General features: G+C 39.2%; 1 protein-coding gene across 7 annotated transcripts in view; it reads right to left on the reverse strand.

Moving 5' to 3' along the window:
* Positions 1-4,233: 4,233 nt before the first annotated feature.
* SLC16A12 (solute carrier family 16 member 12) overlaps positions 4,234-18,675 on the reverse strand; it is a 121,830-nt gene continuing 107,388 nt past the window's right edge. For 6 of the 7 annotated variants that reach the window (XM_050805751.1, XM_050805747.1, XM_050805746.1 and 3 more), the window contains exons 3-7: positions 17,021-17,124; positions 14,371-14,514; positions 11,872-12,451; positions 9,343-9,602; positions 4,234-6,625 (exon numbers count right to left, since the gene is read on the reverse strand). In XM_050805751.1, the coding sequence (XP_050661708.1) occupies positions 6,363-6,625; positions 9,343-9,602; positions 11,872-12,451; positions 14,371-14,514; positions 17,021-17,124 (1,351 nt within the window). In that variant the 3' untranslated portion in view covers positions 4,234-6,362. The remainder of the gene's footprint in view (positions 6,626-9,342; positions 9,603-11,871; positions 12,452-14,370; positions 14,515-17,020; positions 17,125-18,675) is intronic. The other variant, XM_050805752.1, reaches the window with a different exon arrangement.

Raw genomic sequence — 18,675 nt, forward strand, 5'->3', positions numbered from 1 at the left:
AATTAGGCAGTAAACTTGAGATCATGAAGGGGGTGCCATGTGTATTTTTAATTCTCCACCATATATATAACATGGTTCTAGATTCCAAAGAGGTGCTTGATAAATAGTCGGTTGCTTAACTCCTTTCACCATCTCTTAAAAAAGTCTGCCAGCATACTGTCTAATTTTCAACAATGCCCTATGAGTTAGGGGCAGCCATACATCTGGTCAGGACAAATATTTCAGTCAGAAACATCTCCTGCACCTGGCAAAACCCTGGCATAAAGATTTCGTGTAAAAGCAGTTTGTGTGGTGCCTGTAACTGAAACCCCATCTTTTCATGTTTGAGGCATGTGCAATCTACCTTTTCCCAACGTTCCAGGGCTCCCTTGTGTGAACAGTTCCTCTTCCCTGGGGTTTCCAGTCATTTGTGCACAACAGCTATTTAATTAAGCCTGTCTGGGTTGAACACAGTAGTATCATTTTTTACATTCAGGCCTCAATCAAAAGTTTGTTATTTAGTATCTTTTGATCAACTCTTCTCTTTGCCACTTTTATTCCCTTTCCAAAACCTGCTCCATAATGGTCAATGTTCCACAGCTTCTAGTGTTTATGTGACACTTCTAACAAGGTGTCCTATTTAGACACACCAAATCTAATGTATCCTATCTGTTCTGGGTACAAGAGCAATTTGTACCGAAACAAACCTGCACCCCAACCCTTCAATCCGCCCCACCCTCGCTAATGTTACAATTCTCCTTAGCAGTTTTTTCATTTATTTGTTCTTTACACTCATTTATTCATTCACCAAGTATTCATCGAATGCCTACTCTGGGTCAGGCACAGCTCTAAATAGTGAATGAGTGAGTATGATCCCTGTCCTCAGAAAGCTTGTGGTTTTGTGGAGCAGACGAAATTTAAAAATAAAAACACACATCAATATATATGATTGTAACTAAAAGATGTTCTTTGGAGGAAAATAAGAGAATGCTATGAGCATGTAGAATGTGGGTGGTACTGGCGGGGGAGGGATGTATAATTTAGATAAGGGCAGTGGTTAAAGATGGACTCTCTAGGGCAGTGACATTTAAACTGAGGCCCAAAATATGAGAAGAGAGTGATCACAGGGATCAACATATGCAAAATGCCCCAAGGTCGGGGGTAGAAAGGGGAGGCTTGGTGCTTGGAGGAACTGATAGAAAAACTGGGCACTAGAGTGTAGTAGAGGATGGAGGATGTAGCCTAAGGACAGGAACCACACCCTGTGTGACCTCGTAGGTCCAGTGTGGGCACTGAATGCTCACATTGACCCATACCCACACCTTGCTCTGCCCCCAATTGCAAAAATAAGCTATCCAAGAATGAGCACAGGTCTTCATCTTTCGTAGTACAAGGTCCTTGAGAACTCTTCTATCATTACACTGGTCAGTGGGAAAAGGTCTAACTTGTCATCACAAAAGAAACATTTATGGAAAAACTTGAAAAGGGCTACATTTGAAATGCTAATTCTAAAGCCTTTTAATGCCAACTCAACCCTCAAAAATAAACTGCTTTTTATTTAATTCTAGACCAATCTTAGTTCCCAGATCCCTCAAAAAGACCTCTGACCCTTAAACAATTAAGAGCAATAATGAGAGTAATAATGATCACTCTCAACTAAACCTCTAAATCCCTTTTTATTGGTTTGACTCTCTTGGGTCATGAGAGAGAGAGAAAAGAAAAAAAAAAAGGCCCTTTTAACTTATTTAATACAGCCCTGGGCCTCAGGTAGATAGACCCTTTAGTGTGCTAGGGTGAGAAGGAGAAAATTTTAATCTTCAATTGATACTCAAAGCCCATAGCAAGAAAAGGGCCCGAATCAGCTTTGTAAGTAATGATGTGGCTCATTAATAGGTGATACTAACCACATGTGTCCCCGTTAGCATGAACAAATTATTCTTGCCAAGTTCAGGTATTCCCTGGCAGCTGAAGGAAACATGAGCTGTGCACATGTTAATATATTTCAAATTGCTTCATCAAGGGAGAGGATAATGGGTAGATAATTGTAGATGTGGGGGAATAGGTACCTCAAGTTCTTTACACTATTCATTCTACTTTTGTATATGTTTGAAAAGTACCATAACGTCTTATCTTAAGTGTCAGTCTTTTATCATTATTTAGTATCGTCCCACTCCCCCAACCAAATAGTTTTCTGTGCTATGGGACAAAACCTCAGTCATCTGTCATTGGTAGCTGTGCTGGTAACAGATATGAAAATCTATTCTTTGACAGAGTTAAAACATTTTTTACGTTTTTTAAAATGTTTTTTAAAAAACATTTTTTTAACTCAAACTTTCAAGTGTGAGGAAAGAAACTCAGATATCTACCCCGAATTTGTACTATTTCTTTTTTTCTTTTCTCTTTTTTTTTTTTTTTTTTTTGAGATGGAGTCTCGCTCTGTCGCCCAGGCTGGAGTGCAGTGGCCAATCTCGGCTCACTGCAAGCTCTGCCTCCCGGGTTCACGCCATTCTCCTGCCTCAGCCTCCCGAGTACCTGAAACTACATGCGCCCACCACCACGCCCAGCTAATTTTTTGTATTTTTAGTAGAGATGGAGTTTCACCGTGTTAGCCAGGATGGTCTTGATCTCCTGACCTGGTGATCCACCCGCCTTGGCCTCCCAAAGTGTTGGGATTACAGGCGTGAGCCACTGCGCCCAGCCGAATTTGTACTATTTCATTTCAGTAAACAATTTCAGAATTAGACCTACTGGGACCAGGAAGGGGAGTGCCTAACAGACATTACCATTTTCATTATCACTGGCAATGGTGAAGGCACTTCAAGAAGAACTCAACTCCTGAGAAAGCCTGACTTCGGTAATGTGGAAGGCAAACAGTGGAACTAGCTCACTTTTGGGACAAAGTATGCTCCCCAATTCACCCCCTCAACCCTAAATGCTCCCCAAAAGAAGCCTGGATCAATCGACAGCAAATTAAACCACTGAGCCTGGAAGTAGTGGTTTTGAGAGATCCTCTTGGGAAAACTCTTGGAAATCTCCAATCTAGAATCTTCCTTTAATATTGATTAGACGATTGAAGCATAATCCAAAGGATTTTATCTGTCCAAGGGAGCATCTGTTTCCCAACAGCTTCTTGAACCCACATAAGATGATTCAAGTAGGCACAGGGGAAGGACACAGGGCTTCAGAATCAGCAGCATCCCAGTTTTACAGGATTTCACACTAGAGGAGTGCAGTGGATACTGAGCTGTGGGAACTGGTGCTTCATTTTCCACATCTCCAAAACAATAATGATAGAAGTCACTATGGGGATTAAATGAGACAATGCATAGGAAGTAGCTGGCATAATAGCTCAAACGTTGGAAAAACTCAATAAAGACTTTTGGTTTTTGTAAATCATTTGATTACTTAACACATCTTAAAATGCTGACCACATCTTACCATGATCCAGACAGGCCCACTCACCATCCAATCCAAACCTCTTGTCCAAGGGAAAAATGTCTTTCCAAACACAGGACAATAAACTCATTTTATTTTGCTTTTGAAATAAGAAAATATTAGCATAAATATTTCATCTATTAATGAAATTACAATCTGAACAAAGAGCCCAATCATACAGTGTATCTATAAAGTTAGATAATGTCTTCTGATTTTCTACTCAGATAATCCCAAAGTAGAGCTTACAGTAGTGGAAAGAAATATTTAAGATGTAAAATTATCCCGCTATAATTTTGTTCTTGATTCCACAAAATACATCATTCCCATGAATTTCTCAGTTTTGAAATAAACAGTATAGACACATGGAACATTAACACCAAAATTCTGTGTAGAAATGTAAAATAGTAGACCTTAAGATGTACATTTTTCTTACGAATTTTCTAAAAATGCTGCTTCAAAAAGGAAAGTAAAATGCAAATCTATGCACGTATAAAGTCAAATCTCCCAAATGTTTTTACACAAAATCTTTAAAAGTTCTGATTACTATGCTCATTTTGCATACTTACAATACTTCACAGAAATTATATTGCAGAACCACATAAACAAAATTTTGTTGTGATCACGATGAAAAAATATGTATAAGAATATTTGTAACTATTCATATTTTTAAAAATCTTTAGGCTTGAAATTCAAAAAATGATATTTAGGGCAAAGTGCTATTCCAAACAGATATAACGTCGTTTTAACTTTGACGTTTTACAGATATCTTTCAAATACAAATATATATATATATATATATATATATATATACACACACACACACACATATATATATATATATATATTTTTTTTTTTTTTGAGATGGAGTCTCTCTCTGTTGCCCAGGCTGGAGTACAGTGGCATGATTTTGGCTCACTGTACCCTCCGCCTCCCAGGTTCAGGTGATTCTCTGGCCTCAGCCTCCCGAGTAGCTGGGACTACAGGCGCCCACCACCATGCCCAAGTAATTTTTTGCATTTTTAGTGGAGACGGGGTTTCACAATGTTAGCCAGGATGGTCTCGATCTCCTGACCTCATGATCCGCCCGCCTTAGCCTCCCAAAGTACTGGGATTACAGGCATAAGCCACCATGCCCAGCTCCAAATATTTTTAAAATTGCAAATAACAAAGTCAATGAAAAGTAAATTCTTTTCTGTCCAGTGTGGGCTTCAAAACCAAATTATTAAACTATGTAAGGAGATAACAGATAACATTTACATTTCTCTTTGGAAAACAACATGAAATATTACCATTTTCTCCTATCAAATCAAGTCAGTATTTCATTCTGAAAGCAATGTATTAACATGTGATTTTATGAAATAATCAAGGTATAGGCAAACTCTCTTGCTGAGCATACACAGTAACCCAGGATCCTCCTCACTGCTGGTTGGTTTTTTTTTTTTTTTTTCCTCAGCACTTGTGAGGCCTTGTAGGGGACAGTGGATTAAATAGCCTTCAGAGTCAAAACAGTTCCTTAACATTTGGATTTTAAACTCCTGATAATTAAAATTGATTGCATAATTTGCCCGTATTTACAGGTGTGACATGATGTGAGATTCAGGATTATAATCCTTTGGATTTAAAATGGTTGGAGACAAGCTGGGGGATCTAGACTTTTTCTTCCCTCCATGCCTTCCCTCTTCAATCTGAAGACTCAGAAATTATCCCAAACCATAGAAAAGTGGAGTATTTGAGAATGAATCAACTTCTAATCCAATGAGTAGATTTCTAATTATTATCCACAAAGAGATGAAGAGCAGTGGACAGTGGAACAAGAATTAACACAAGGAGAAAGGAATCTCACATTCAGAATATCTCTAGCATAATATTTGTTCAGATAACTGACCCCCTCCTATCCTCTTTTGGGTAATGATAAAACTAAATGTCTGATCTGCAAAGAAAACTCTCACCAGAGACCTGCTGATTCAAGAATTCATTTCCTGCCCAACTGGAATACTGCCAACATTTTTTCATCCTAACAGGAATGCGTCTGCAGTTTAAATAAGAGCTTTTTCTCTGAAGGTAAAAAATGAGAAGTTTTGGTGTTAACATTTCAGGTAAGATTGAGAGGTTGTCCTTCTGACTAAGTGTGTTCTGCTAAATTTAGAGTAAGTATTATATGTGATGGTAACAAAGGTGAGAGCCTGGAACCCGGTCTTAGGAAAAGAGCTTTCAGTCTCCAGTGGACAATTTCAAACAGATCTTACCAGCCACCCTTTGAGATCTATTCCAACCATGGCATTCCATGATTATTTGGATTCTCATAGTGGTGTCTACCCTTGGGCAGAGGCAAGGGCTGGCTGCAAGACTAAGAGAGAAAAAAATAAGAGTTTCTTTCTATATTAATCACCACCTTTTGAAGAATCTCAAGTATTCTTTTAACAACCCCAGGTAAAACCCTAATGAGAAACTCCACCATGAAAAAGGTATGGCATTTTCACTCTTCACCACAACACCCAAGCTGACCTCCTTTCTCTAATCAGAACAAGGTTAGCAAAGCTACACGTTAATGTTTCCATTTTCTTTCTGAGGAGGGAACATGAAGGGGCTGAGACTGGGACAAAGCTGCTGCCCAGTGTCATCTGCTTTGGTTATGCGTTGAAATTATCCCTAATTACAGCTAATTATATCAGCTGTGTCCTTACATTTCTCACAGAGCTATGCCCATTGACCAAAAGATATGAGTTCAGTTATGAGTACAAATCCCAAATGAGAAGCCTCTGGGCTACTCCAGCTTTCCTTATTATGTGCTATTTTCCCTTATAAATATTAATATGTTAACAAAACAATAATAATAGTTTCCTTGGAAGGCAATACTTCTGCCAAAATAAAAAGTTTCAGAAACACGAAGAATCTGCTGGCCCCACACCTCTCTCAAATCTGAAGATTCTGGGGCTCAAGGCCATTGGTCATGTGAGGCTGTAGCCAGGCACTGCTGTAGCCACAGGCTCCCCATGTTTCTGATCTAATTCTCTCTCCACAGAATAAGCCACTGATCCATTGGTCCATAGCTGCAGCTTGGGATCGGATTCTTTGGCAATGAACTGCAGCTGGGTTTTTCTCATTCTCTTTACAAGTCTACCAAAGCCAAGCAACACAGAACTAAATATCATTGAAAATCCACAGAGGAGGAATGCTGCAGTGTAGCTGCCAGTGGTATCTACCAGCCATCCTGTAACAAACAACAGCAAAATGATATTGTTAAGTTGAAAATTCAATTGCTTACCCACTCTCAAATTCTAATACTTTGCAAGGTTAATTATAGATCAACAGCGCCACCAATTGTAATTTTGTGCAGCAACTGAAAAACACATTCTGTGTTCCAGGAAAACTTTAGAGTGAATTGATCGTTGTTATGTGAAGTGCTTGGAAGAGCATCATGTACTTAGTAGTCACAACGTAAATATTAGTTATTATTAACCCCGTGAAATCTGGTAAAAAGATAAAAATAGCATCATTTAAATTATTCAAGTTGGAATAATTCACCTAGGGTGTTAAAAGAACATATTTGTAAAAAATGCTAGTAGTATTCACAGCACCCACACACTATTTTGAGTAACATGACATGCTTCAAAGCAGTATCACATTTTCAATTGGATTCAGTCATTATACTCTATCCAGCTTGAAAAATCAGGACTTTGGACCATTTTAGAATTCACAAATGCAAACTAGCTTTTTTTTCTTTATCTCTTGTTGCAACAAATTAATCTCAATATCTATCTCAGCTCTACATTTTGAGGAAAACTGGGCATATGATATGCAAAATAGGGGCCACGATGACAGAAAACCAGAGGGGTTACATTATACTTTATCAGGCAATTATTTTATAATTAACCAAGGTTTTTAAAAATTCCTTCAAACTTTCTTATCTGCCAAGAAAATTCATCAGAGAAGTATATGATTTCTTCTTTACCCACTTCAAATCCGTTAGTTGAAAATGGAATGTAGAAGTTGTTATAAGTCCCACAAAGTTTCCTGAATTTAAACTGCTCTCAGATATTTTAGTTATTGTTTGATTTACTTGTGCATTTCTATAGCACCAAACAAAAAAGACCGAGTAGAGGGTTGTTATTTGAAAGGTAAATAAGTAAGAAAATGATACAATAAGAATTAATCCTCGAATTCCCAGTAATGAGTATCGTGTCTGATTTGCCAATGAAGGCCACGAACTGAAAAAAAGATTCATGAATTCCAATTTCATTTGTGTCCTGTGACCTTTGATAGAATGACACTGTTTCTAAAGGTTGGTGAGCACTAAAATAGGCTATGGAGGGAGGACGTGGGAACATTTTGGGGACAGTTTTCAAAAATGGAGCATTAAACATAAAGATCATCATGGAGTTTAAACTGAACAGGATTTTTTCATCTGCACCACTGAAGCGGCCACAATTTCCCCTAGTTTGCTGTGTTTATTCCACCCCAATTGCTGGATTTGGAAATAGCCTGAAACTGTCTATTCACAATAATAGCTAATAGCAGAAACCCTGTCTTCCTCAAAAAAATTCCTGCCTTCTTTCTAGGCAAAGTTTTGGGTTATTTCTCTTTTCCCTGTCTTCAGAGACCTTGTTCACTCTCTCAGTTTTAATTTAGGCAGATAATAATATGGAACAGTAATTCTCAATATTTACCGTGCATGAGCATCACAACAAAGCTGGTTGAAAATATAGATTTCTGGAACTCATCCTCAACATTCAGATCTAGGTGGGAGTGTCAAGGAATCTGCATTTTTAATAAGGTCCCTAGGAGACTCTGATGCAGGTGGTGTAAGACCACATGCTTTAGGAAGGAGAAACAAGTTCCAACCTGTTTACTCCGGTCTCTCCAGCATGATAAACACAATGCTAGTTACACACACAATATATACTTGTTGAATTACTTGTTTAATGCATACAATAAATATTTGTCAAATTATTTGTTTAATCATGCTGTACTCTATAGCATTTTAGAGTTTATAAAACATTCTGAGTGCTTTATATGATGACTCCCAAATCTATATATAAATCAGGCCATCCATTAAAGCTCATATTTCATCTTTAAACAGCTCTATCGAGCATTTCTACCTGTATATTTCAGAAATCTCAACATATCTAAAAACCATATTCATTATTTTTCAGGCAAAGCCACTTTCTCTAATTTCTTTATTTTCTCAACCATGACATTATTTTCTAAGTCATCCTTGACTTATATCTCTCATTCACCTCTGTATGCCAAATTCTGCTGAATTTTGTTTTGAAAACTTCCTCCTTGCCCCCAGAGCTCATTTTTATTTCTGCTGCAGCAGCCCTAGCTAGGCCTTTATCAGCTGCCTCCTAAACCATTAGAATGGAATCTTAGCTACCTCTCTCTTAAGTTACTAGATCAATTGCTAGATCACATTTTCTAACATATACACTTTACCATATTATCCTTTTACATAAAGACTTTAATACTATCCATAGTCTCTGAAGAATAGAGCCCAGTTCCTTTGTCAGGCACCCAAAACACTCCACTATGACACTGGCATTTATAATTTCAGCCTCATCACCCACTGCCCCCTGTTGGAATCCTGTTCTCCCCTGAGACTTCCCTCTGAATGCACCCTACTTATTTATAAAGCTAAACAACTGCTCCATCCCCCTGCTCCCATCATTAATATGGAAAGCAATCAAGACCCTAATTTGGGACTTACTCTTTCCAGGTAAGCTAAGATTCTTACTTGGTTGGAAGAAGATTATAAAACAAGGATGTAGGTGGGACCAAGATAGTTTTGGGGGCTCATATGTTCCTTTTCTCTTTCACTCTTCCCCAACTCTCTTGACAATCCTTCTCATTGACTGCATGTGAGTTTGCTGTTTTCACATCAATATGCCAAAGAGAAAAGGTGGTTGGGGTTTCTCTCTGGAAACTTACCTGCGATGGGTGGGCTCACCAAGTATGGCACTGCGTGAAGGAAGTATACCACACCAAGCGCTGATGACAAAGAGGTGGTCCCCACTATCTCTGTGGTCACTACTGGGATCAAAGTCACGTAGGCACCATCAAAGTAGCCAAAGGTACAAGAGAAAGGCACGAGCAGAGGGAGACTTTGAAGCATTGGAAGGCAGAGATAGCAGAGCCCATCCATTCCCACAGCAAAGAGGTAGCAAACGTACTGGTAATTCTTCAGACACCTGTTGATATGAAGAACAAGAATGAGTGCAGGATGTACTCATTCTGTAAAAGAGCTTTAGAGCCACGGCTATGTAGCAGTAAGCACTGCAGTTATTTACAGAGATGGCTTTCCCATTGTGTGTTATCTATGTTGTCTTCCTATCTTTCCTTTTTGCAAATGCAAGAATTCATCTCCCCAGTAAGCATGGTGTGGTAGAAAGAATATATGCTTCAAAATTAGAAAGGTAGAATATTAAAAGTATTTCTGCCACCCACTGCCTGCCTAACTCAATTTCTTTAGCTATAAAATGGAAAGGTTACTTATCTCACAGGGTTACTCTGAAAGTAGTCGTGAAATAAAATGTAGAGCAGGGGTCTCCAATCTTTTGGCTTCCCTGGGCCACATTGGAAGAAGAATAATTGTCTTGGGCCACACATAAAATAAACTAACACTAATGATAGCTGATGAAAAAAAAGAAAGAAAGGCAAGAGGAAAGGAAAGGAAAGGAAGGAAGGAAGGAAGAAAGAAAGAAAGAAAGAGAAAGAAAGAAAGAAAGAAAGAGAAAGAAAGAAAGAAAGAAAGAAAGAAAGAAAGAAAAAGAAAGAAAGAAAGAAAGAAAGAAAGAAAGAAAGAAAAAGTGTGTGCATAAATCTCAAAATGTTGTAAGAAAGTTTACAAATTTGTATTGGACCACATTCAAAGCCATCCCAGGCCGCAGGCAGCCCATTGGCTGCAGGTTGGACGAGCTTGACGTAAAGGGTCAGGAGGGTAATTTTCCTAGCAGTCTACCTTATTAGATGCTTTTAGATATGTTATCCATTGGTATATAAATACGCAATAACCCAAGTGGTTACACAAAGGGGAAACTGTAATACAAAGACATTAAAATGGTTTGCCAGAGATGATGGAGGTCTTGGACTAGGACAAAGTCTTAGTGGTATTCCCATTAATTTTCCAGATAACTCCAAACCCATCTATGATATGAATTATTTCAAAGACTCTGTATAATGTCAGCTCCAACAGCTTATGCTTTACAAACATTTTTCTACTCACAGCCTCATTTGAACCTCACAAAATAGTAATAAGGTCAACAGGCAAATATTGCACTGGCTCATTTTACAGAGAGAGATCAATGTGGATCTGAGGATTAGGTGACTTTCTGTAGGTTACAGGGTTAATAAGGAGCAGAGCCAGTGCAAGAACTTAGGTCTAGTATGCCTCAGACTAGAGATGCCTCCATTAGACCTACACCTGGCTGCTTCTTGCTGAGTTATTTGATTGTGAAAATAGGTACTCTTTGCTCTTCTCCTTCTTCTTTAACCATTACAAATGTCAAATTAATACTAAATATCATATTCATAACACTGGAGAATGGCAGTTGGATCCTGATTAATTGCCAAAAACATAATTTGTGAGAAGCTACATGATGGTATTCGCTCTGCAAGTCACATCTCAAGTGTGAATGGTTCACCATTTAGGAGAATATAAGTAGCCTGCACTCTTCAGTCCAAACAGATGAGCATTTGCTGAAGAAACTACTTCGTAGATTTCTTATAACTTTGGTTTCTAAGCCTACAATTACAAGGAAATTATTTGCAATTTGCATTGTCAAACATAAATATGTGGCTACAGATAATGTGTTATCATTGCACCTGGCCCTCCTGCCTGAATTGGATTCTGCTCCTTTTTCCATTGCCAGTCAGGAGTGGTTCAAAATAAACTAACACCACCACACCCAGCCAGAAGTTGCCTTGCTTGAGGACTGACTCGTCTTGGGATGGAATTAAATCTACCACCAGAACCTGTAGTTACCCTAGGCTTCTGCAATTTAGACACATCTGGCCCACGACCTCTTTTTGTACTACCTGTGAACTAAGAATGGTTTTTCCGTTTAAAAATGGTTGGAAAAAATCAAAAGAACAATATTTTGTGACACATGAAAATTATAAGAGAAATTCACATTTCAGTGTGCATAAAGTCTTATTGGAACATAGCCACTCTCTTTTGTTTACATATTGTCTGTGGCTGTTTTGTACTATAATAGCAGAGTTGGATAGTTGTGATGAAGAACACTTGGCCTACAAAGCCAAAAATGTTTACTATCTGTCCCTTTACAGAAAATTTTGTCAACCTCTGATCTAGAAGAACCAGCAAGGGAGATGCCTTCAGATACTGCAGACTTATTAACATTATTCAGACCTAGGTATTCTACAGGGTAAGGAGCTGAGGAGAAACTCAAGGCTTAAAGTCCCCTGGTGGGGAACCAATTGTAGTTTCACGAATTTTACCTTCTGTCGGTCAGCCATCCAAATGTAATATTGCCAATAATGTCAATCACTCCAAGTATGGACATAAGAAAAGCAGCTTGCTGATGACTCACTCCAACACTCAAAGCATAAGGCACCAAGTACACAAAGAGAGGGCTGCAGCCATAAGCCATAAACAGAACGGAGATGGCTAACACAACAAAGTCTGACATCAGTAAAAAACTGTACTCTTGCTGCAAACAGCAACAGAGGCAAGTCTGTGCCCATTCTTTGGTCAAAGATGAATAGGGAGACACCCGCTTAAAGTCTTCTTTCTGAGTTCTACAGACATGGTTCTGCTCTGGAGTTGTGTGATCCTCTTTAAGAGTAATTGGCCTCATTAAGGCACCACAAACACAGAGATTCAAGACAAAGCCCCCAAGAATGAGTAAGGCTCCCCGCCAGGAAAACTGTTCAATAAGGAGCTGAACCACAGGAGCCAGGATGAAGGTGCCAATGCCACTTCCTGACATGGCAATACCATAAGCAAGGGCTTTCCGTCTGCTGAAGTACTTGCCAACCATGGCAATAGCTGGAGAGTAACAAAGTGCAAATCCCAGACCTGAGGATAAAGAGAACTCTATGAGTGCTGATGTACCATAAACAGCCAACGATCTCTCAGAATACAATGATTTATATTAAAGAGAATCTGACCTCTCATTAAACGCTTTTAAATCTGCTTTTTACACCAAGCTTAAAATGAGTCTCCCCTCACCAGTCATTCACAATTTGGCGAATGTAGAATATACATGACTTTCTTCTTAGGGAGAACACCCTTAAGGAAATGTGACTTCATAAACAAAGTTAAATGAAGAACACAAAAAGCATTATATGAACTATATTGGAATTCACTAGAAAATCTGGATAATGTCAACCAAAGAAACTCATCACCTCCTCCATTTTTTAACTTAAATAATCCAGACAATTGCCTCAACTCTTCACTGCCTATGAAGACACAACACTGATAATCTGTACCACGCTGGAATTTGGATTCAAATAGCATATACAACTATTAAAATTCCAGGGTAATTTTACATAGTTGGGAAACATTATGCCAGTTTTATATGTGAACATAGCAATGTATATTTTCACATATGTGAAAACATCTCTTAAGGTCAGGAGACAAATGTTGACGCTCTAGAGAAGGCTTTCTAGAGACCTTCAACTTTTGGGCTGGGTGCAGTGGCTTATGCCTGTAATCCCAGCGCTGTGGGAGGCCGAGGCAGGCAGACCACTTGAGCTCAGGAGTTTGAGACTAGCCTGGGCAATATGGCAAAACCCCATCTCTGAAAAAAAAAAAAAAAATTAGCCAGGTGTGGTGGCATGCGCCTGTAGTCTCAGCTACTCAGGAGGCTGAAGGGGGAGGATGGCTTGAGCGCAGGAGACAGGTTGCAGCTGAGATTGTGCCACTGCACTCCAGCCTGAGGACAGAGTCAGATAGATCCTGTCTCAAAAAAATAAAAAAGGATCAACTTCTATGACTTCTTAAGTAAAGAAAATCTGAGGGGCTTTGAGCCTGGATTTTATGGCAACTAGAATGTCAGAGAAGGAAAAAGAGAATCACCTTCTGAAGCTCCTGCTTTCATCTGCAGTGTAGGGTAGCCAGCAACCCAGAGTTGCCTGGACTCAGGGGTTTCTGGATGTGGGACTTTCAGTGTTAAAACCAGGACAGTGCCTGGTAAACTGGGATCCACTGGTCACCATAGCAGCAGTCAGGTTCTTTGGGTTATTAGGGGTGGATGTACCTTCTTTAGCTAACACAGCCAAATTTATAGCCTCACTATGAGGTTACATCCTTTATTGACCTTATTCACGCCACACCAATGGCACAATGCCCAGACAGGAGTTGGCGCTACTCTCCACACCCCTTTGAGTGATGGGCAAACTCCTACTGCAGTCCCACAGCCAACTCATCTTGATCCTATGCCGTCTCTGTAAGTGTGATTTATTGACCGTACATATTGTTTTTTACCCGTGGGATTTATTATAATTTGCTAAAGTTATAGCATTGAGAAAGAATGTGTAATATAAGAATATTCACAATAAAGGGCTTTTTTAAAATTAGAAACTCCCGTTTATTAGACAGCAATATTCATTACAAAGCAGGAGCAACTCAGATTGACTGTCAATAGTATTTTAATGTCTTGGCAATGGTTGGAAGAATGACCATTGCTGAAAATTCACGTTGCCCTGGGTAATATCTTGTTTCTTCTGAGTACAGAATCTCAGCCATACACTAATTCCAAAGAGAAAGCTGCAGTTGCTTTTACCATCTGGCTGAATTAAAGTGGAGATGCATTTTCATTAGGGTAATATAATCTCATTTCCAGCTCTGTTTAACTGCCAGGTAGGTAAACATAAGCTAGGTCAACTAAATTATACATCTAACAAAACGAATATTTTATGAGTTACTTCTCTGTTGATGTGCTTGGAACCCCCTGGATGGAGTGGCATGAGACAGGTGGTACCAAGTGCCCTTACCTGTAAGAACTCCCAGAGTGAGGTAGAGATGCTTCAGACTCGTGGCAAATGAGCTCAGGATGAGTCCGGTAGATGCAAGCAAGCCACCCAGCATGATTCCCACTTGACAGGATAAATGGTTACTGACAACACTCCCAAGTGGAGCTTCAAAAACAATAAGAAATAGGTTCAACAGAAAGACCTTGAGGGCACTGTGAAAAGGCTGTGATGTGGCATTGACAGAGCAGAGAACCTTTAAAGCATTGGGCCCACCCTATTAATTCTGCAGCTTTGCAAACTGAGGCCCAGAGAAAGGAAGTGATTGTCCACGGTCCCACAGACAATAAGCAGCAGGGCTGGAATAGAACTCAAGTCTCCTGACCTGCATTTCAAGGCTCATTCCTCTTCATTCTATTATAGTCATACTGGCAGGACTGTAAGGTGCTTTTTAAACAGTGGATCAACTTTCTCTAAATTACATGTCACTTGCACAGGGATGCTTACTATAGTGTTGATCATATATCATTAGCAATAATGGTGACAATTAATTGGTGAAGAAAGAAAGTGGATAACACCATGTGACCAGCAGTGTTATGCAGTAAAAGACCAGGGAGAGAGATCATAGACAAGTTTCACAATCTGGCCCTGTTTTCAGGCTTCAGCAGGCCCTGTAGTTGAGATATCAAAGCCCAGAAAATCTAAGCAAAATGCTTCATGCACATGGTGACATTCTGGTTGGTCTCACTCGATTTGTGGCTTACCAGCCAGTGTATCAGAATTATGTTGACCTCAAGGCTCATAGAACATTAAGTAAAGCCAGAAGAGGCCAAAAAGGAACTGAAGTTCAGGGGTATATGGCATGGCCCAAGGTCACCAACAAGAGCACCTAACACTGATTGTGAGGTTATTTCTGCCCCTTACTCTTTGGGTCTCTCTGACTAATGGCAGGAGTGATGGGTGAGGAAGGCATGTGAGTTTCCTTCTAAGGAAAAATTCATGCTGACATCAGTAACTCTTAGTAGCAAGATCAGAAGAGCTGATTTTCTAGGTGTTTGAAGAGTACGATCATTTTCGTATCGATCAGACTGAAACTGGGGGCCAACTCAACTGGTAGCTTCTCTGTTCATCACAGAGCAGATCCGTTCCCAATGGGTGTCCCACATGTGATTCTGCAGACTCTCATCCATACTCTGAACTTTAATGTTCTAATATTATGTTACAAGGTGAGGAGGTAGGTATATGGTAATTGCTTACAACAGGCCTCTTGATCTTGCATAGAATTTAAATATGTTGCTTCTGACATAACCCTACTCAAAGCTTCACCCAGTCATTGGGACCATATTGGTCACCTAAGGTCATTTCTCCCTATTTGGGAGATTATGAATATCCTCCAAAAGATAGAAATGAGGGAAATGAGTCACCTTTATCCTCTGAGAAGACAAGCATGGCTTCTTTGGTGTGCTGATGCAAATGCTGTGACTAATAATGAGACCCTGAAAATCAAGTGGTTTAAAAAAAAAAGACAGGCTCTAAAACTCAAATGTATGATTTTTTGATCCCTTAAGACCTTCTTATTAGTTGAAAGAGTAGAGTTGATTTAGCCTTCTCATGAAATCTGCTTTTAGTCTTAGAACTGCTCTCAGCTTCCCCCCAACTAAACAAATATTATACATTTCAGTTACAATTTAACTGATTCCTGAGTATGTGTATTTTTTTCCAAAAAGAAATATGAGTCAGTACCTAGAATGGAATAAAATGGTACTATGAGTTACTGAATACAGGTATTATTTCCCTTTTGCCACTAAGACATGGCTTGAAGAGATGAACATTTCCTAAAATACTCAGAACTCATTTAAATGAATGGATTAAGTGGGTCTAAGCTAAAAACAATTTGATTTAATCTTAGAAACTCTCTAAGACATCAGTTTAATAATGTGAGTGTGAAATTTATTTTAAACAAATGCCAAGTCTGTTGTCCTCTACTACACAGATGGAATGTTAATTCCATACGTTTCTAGAACACCCTATATACCTTATATAACACGTTTGGAGTTTCTTGAATGAAATTACACCCATAATGAATATGTTTATCTCATGATGACATAATCCTATCCTTCCCCAATACTTCTGTAAGCATGAAGATTTATACATGATAAAGATGAAATCCATGAGCCAAATGTCAAGTCCTTGGGAAAGGAACAGAATGCAATCCAAGACTTGAGATGTGATACAACACTGTTGGCACTCATTACTGTATAGAAATGGCTCATGGTACTATCGATAACCATTTACATAACTGGAGAATGAGAAGGCCATAGCATTTGGAAGAGAGAAGCCAAGCATATACTGTAAATTGCTTCCAAAATCAGTACAGGTTCTAGAATGTTCAGCATCCTATCACTATATGGAAGAACCAAATCTTATGGGTTCTTTTGAGTGTATTATCTAACGGTTCTACCTGACATCAGCGAAGACCATTAATTACAAGAGCAAGTCTGGTTGGTTTTGGCTGAAGGTAGGATTGATCTTTTCTTTATATTATATAGTCCTGGCCAGTTTTTAATGTAGCCCTTCTACTTGGAAAAACTGGTAATCAAAGTCAGTGGAACGTCATTGTCATATGCAGTTCAACAGTGGCCAGTAATTCCCTATCCTAGCAAGTGATACTCACCACAGAGCATGGTTACACAATCTACAATGGAATGGATCCATGCCGTTTGTGCGTAATCCTGAGTGAAGTATGTCTGGAACTCCACAAAAAAAATTGAGATACATCTGAAAAATACAATGCAGGCATTTTATACAAAAAGTGAATGAGCATGCATTTGAGCCAGAACTTAAAATGCCTGGTTCAATTAGCTGGTCCTGTCTCCAAGGGTTTTAATTGCTAGACTATAATAAGTGGGAAATCAGAAGTTGACCATTTGGGCCATGCTGGAGAACAAGAAGAACAAGTGTTCAACCACCACATGGGCTATACTAAAGCCAAGTAGATGTGAAGACCACTGCTCTAAAGAAGGTTTTATGGAAACAAAAGCAGGTCAAGAACATGGATTCTTATTTGTTTTTGTATTTTGCTAACTTCTTCTAAGAGGTTATTATACAAATTAAGATTTGACAATAAAGAATTATATATCACCAGCATTGTCATTTCTAGGATTTATATAAAGGAAATAATCAGGTGATATTGATGATTGATTCATAGATAGATAGATAGATAGATAGATAGATAGATAAAAGGATATATTCTGGAGAACTAGTTTAGTCTATAAAATTATATATATGTATATAAAATGATAAATTCTGAGGGATAGAATAATAATAGATATATAAGAGGATATATTCTGGAGAATAGCCAAATATCATAACTAATGTGACTGTTCATCAATAAAGGACTGGTTAAATAAATTATGGCATATCAATAAAATAAAATAGTACATCTTAAAAATCATGATGTTGATCTGTATGTATTGATTTGGAAATAAATTTGCAATATAGTGTTAAGTAAAAAATAAGTTAGTTACCAAACAGTCCATACAGTAAGAACTTATTTTGTAAAAACAGTCTATGTAAATAGAAAATTTCCTGGATGGCCGAATAGGAACAGCTCTGGTCTGCAGCTCCCAGTGTGATTGATGCAGAAGATGGGTGATTTCTGCATTTCCAATTGAGATACTTGGTTCATCTCACTGGGACTGGTTGGACAGTGGGTACAGCCCATGGAGGGTGAGCTGAACAGGGTGGGGCATTGCTTCACCTGGGAAGCACAAGGGGTCAGGGGATTTCCCTTTCCTAGGCAAGGGAAGCCGTGACAGATTGTACCGGGAAAACTGGGACACTGCCACCTAAATACTACACTTTTCCAATGGTCTTAGCAAACAGCACACCAGGAGATTATATCCCATGCCAAACTCAGAAGGTCCCACGCCCATGAGGCCTTGCTCCCTGCTAGTGCAGCAGTCCAAGATCAGACTGTGAGACTGCAGCCTGGCTGAGGGAGGGGCGCCTGCCATTGCTGAGGCTTGAGTAGGTAAACAAAGCGGCTGAAAGCTCGAACTGGGTGGAGCCCACTGCAGCTCAATGAGGCCTGCTTGCCTCTATAGACTCCACTTCTGGAGGCAGGGCATGGCTGAACAAAAGGGAGCAGAAATTTCTGCAGACTTAAACATCCCTGTCTTACAGCTCTGAAGAGAGCAGTGGTTCTCCCAGCACAGTGTTTGAGCTCTGAGAATGGACAGACTGTTTCCTTAAGTGGGTCTCTGACCCCCATGTAGCCTAACTGGGAGACACCTCCCAGTATGGGCCGACTGACGCCTCATACAGCCG

This window comes from Macaca thibetana, chromosome 9 (assembly GCF_024542745.1).
Source record: "Macaca thibetana thibetana isolate TM-01 chromosome 9, ASM2454274v1, whole genome shotgun sequence".
Lineage (NCBI taxonomy): Eukaryota > Metazoa > Chordata > Mammalia > Primates > Cercopithecidae > Macaca > Macaca thibetana.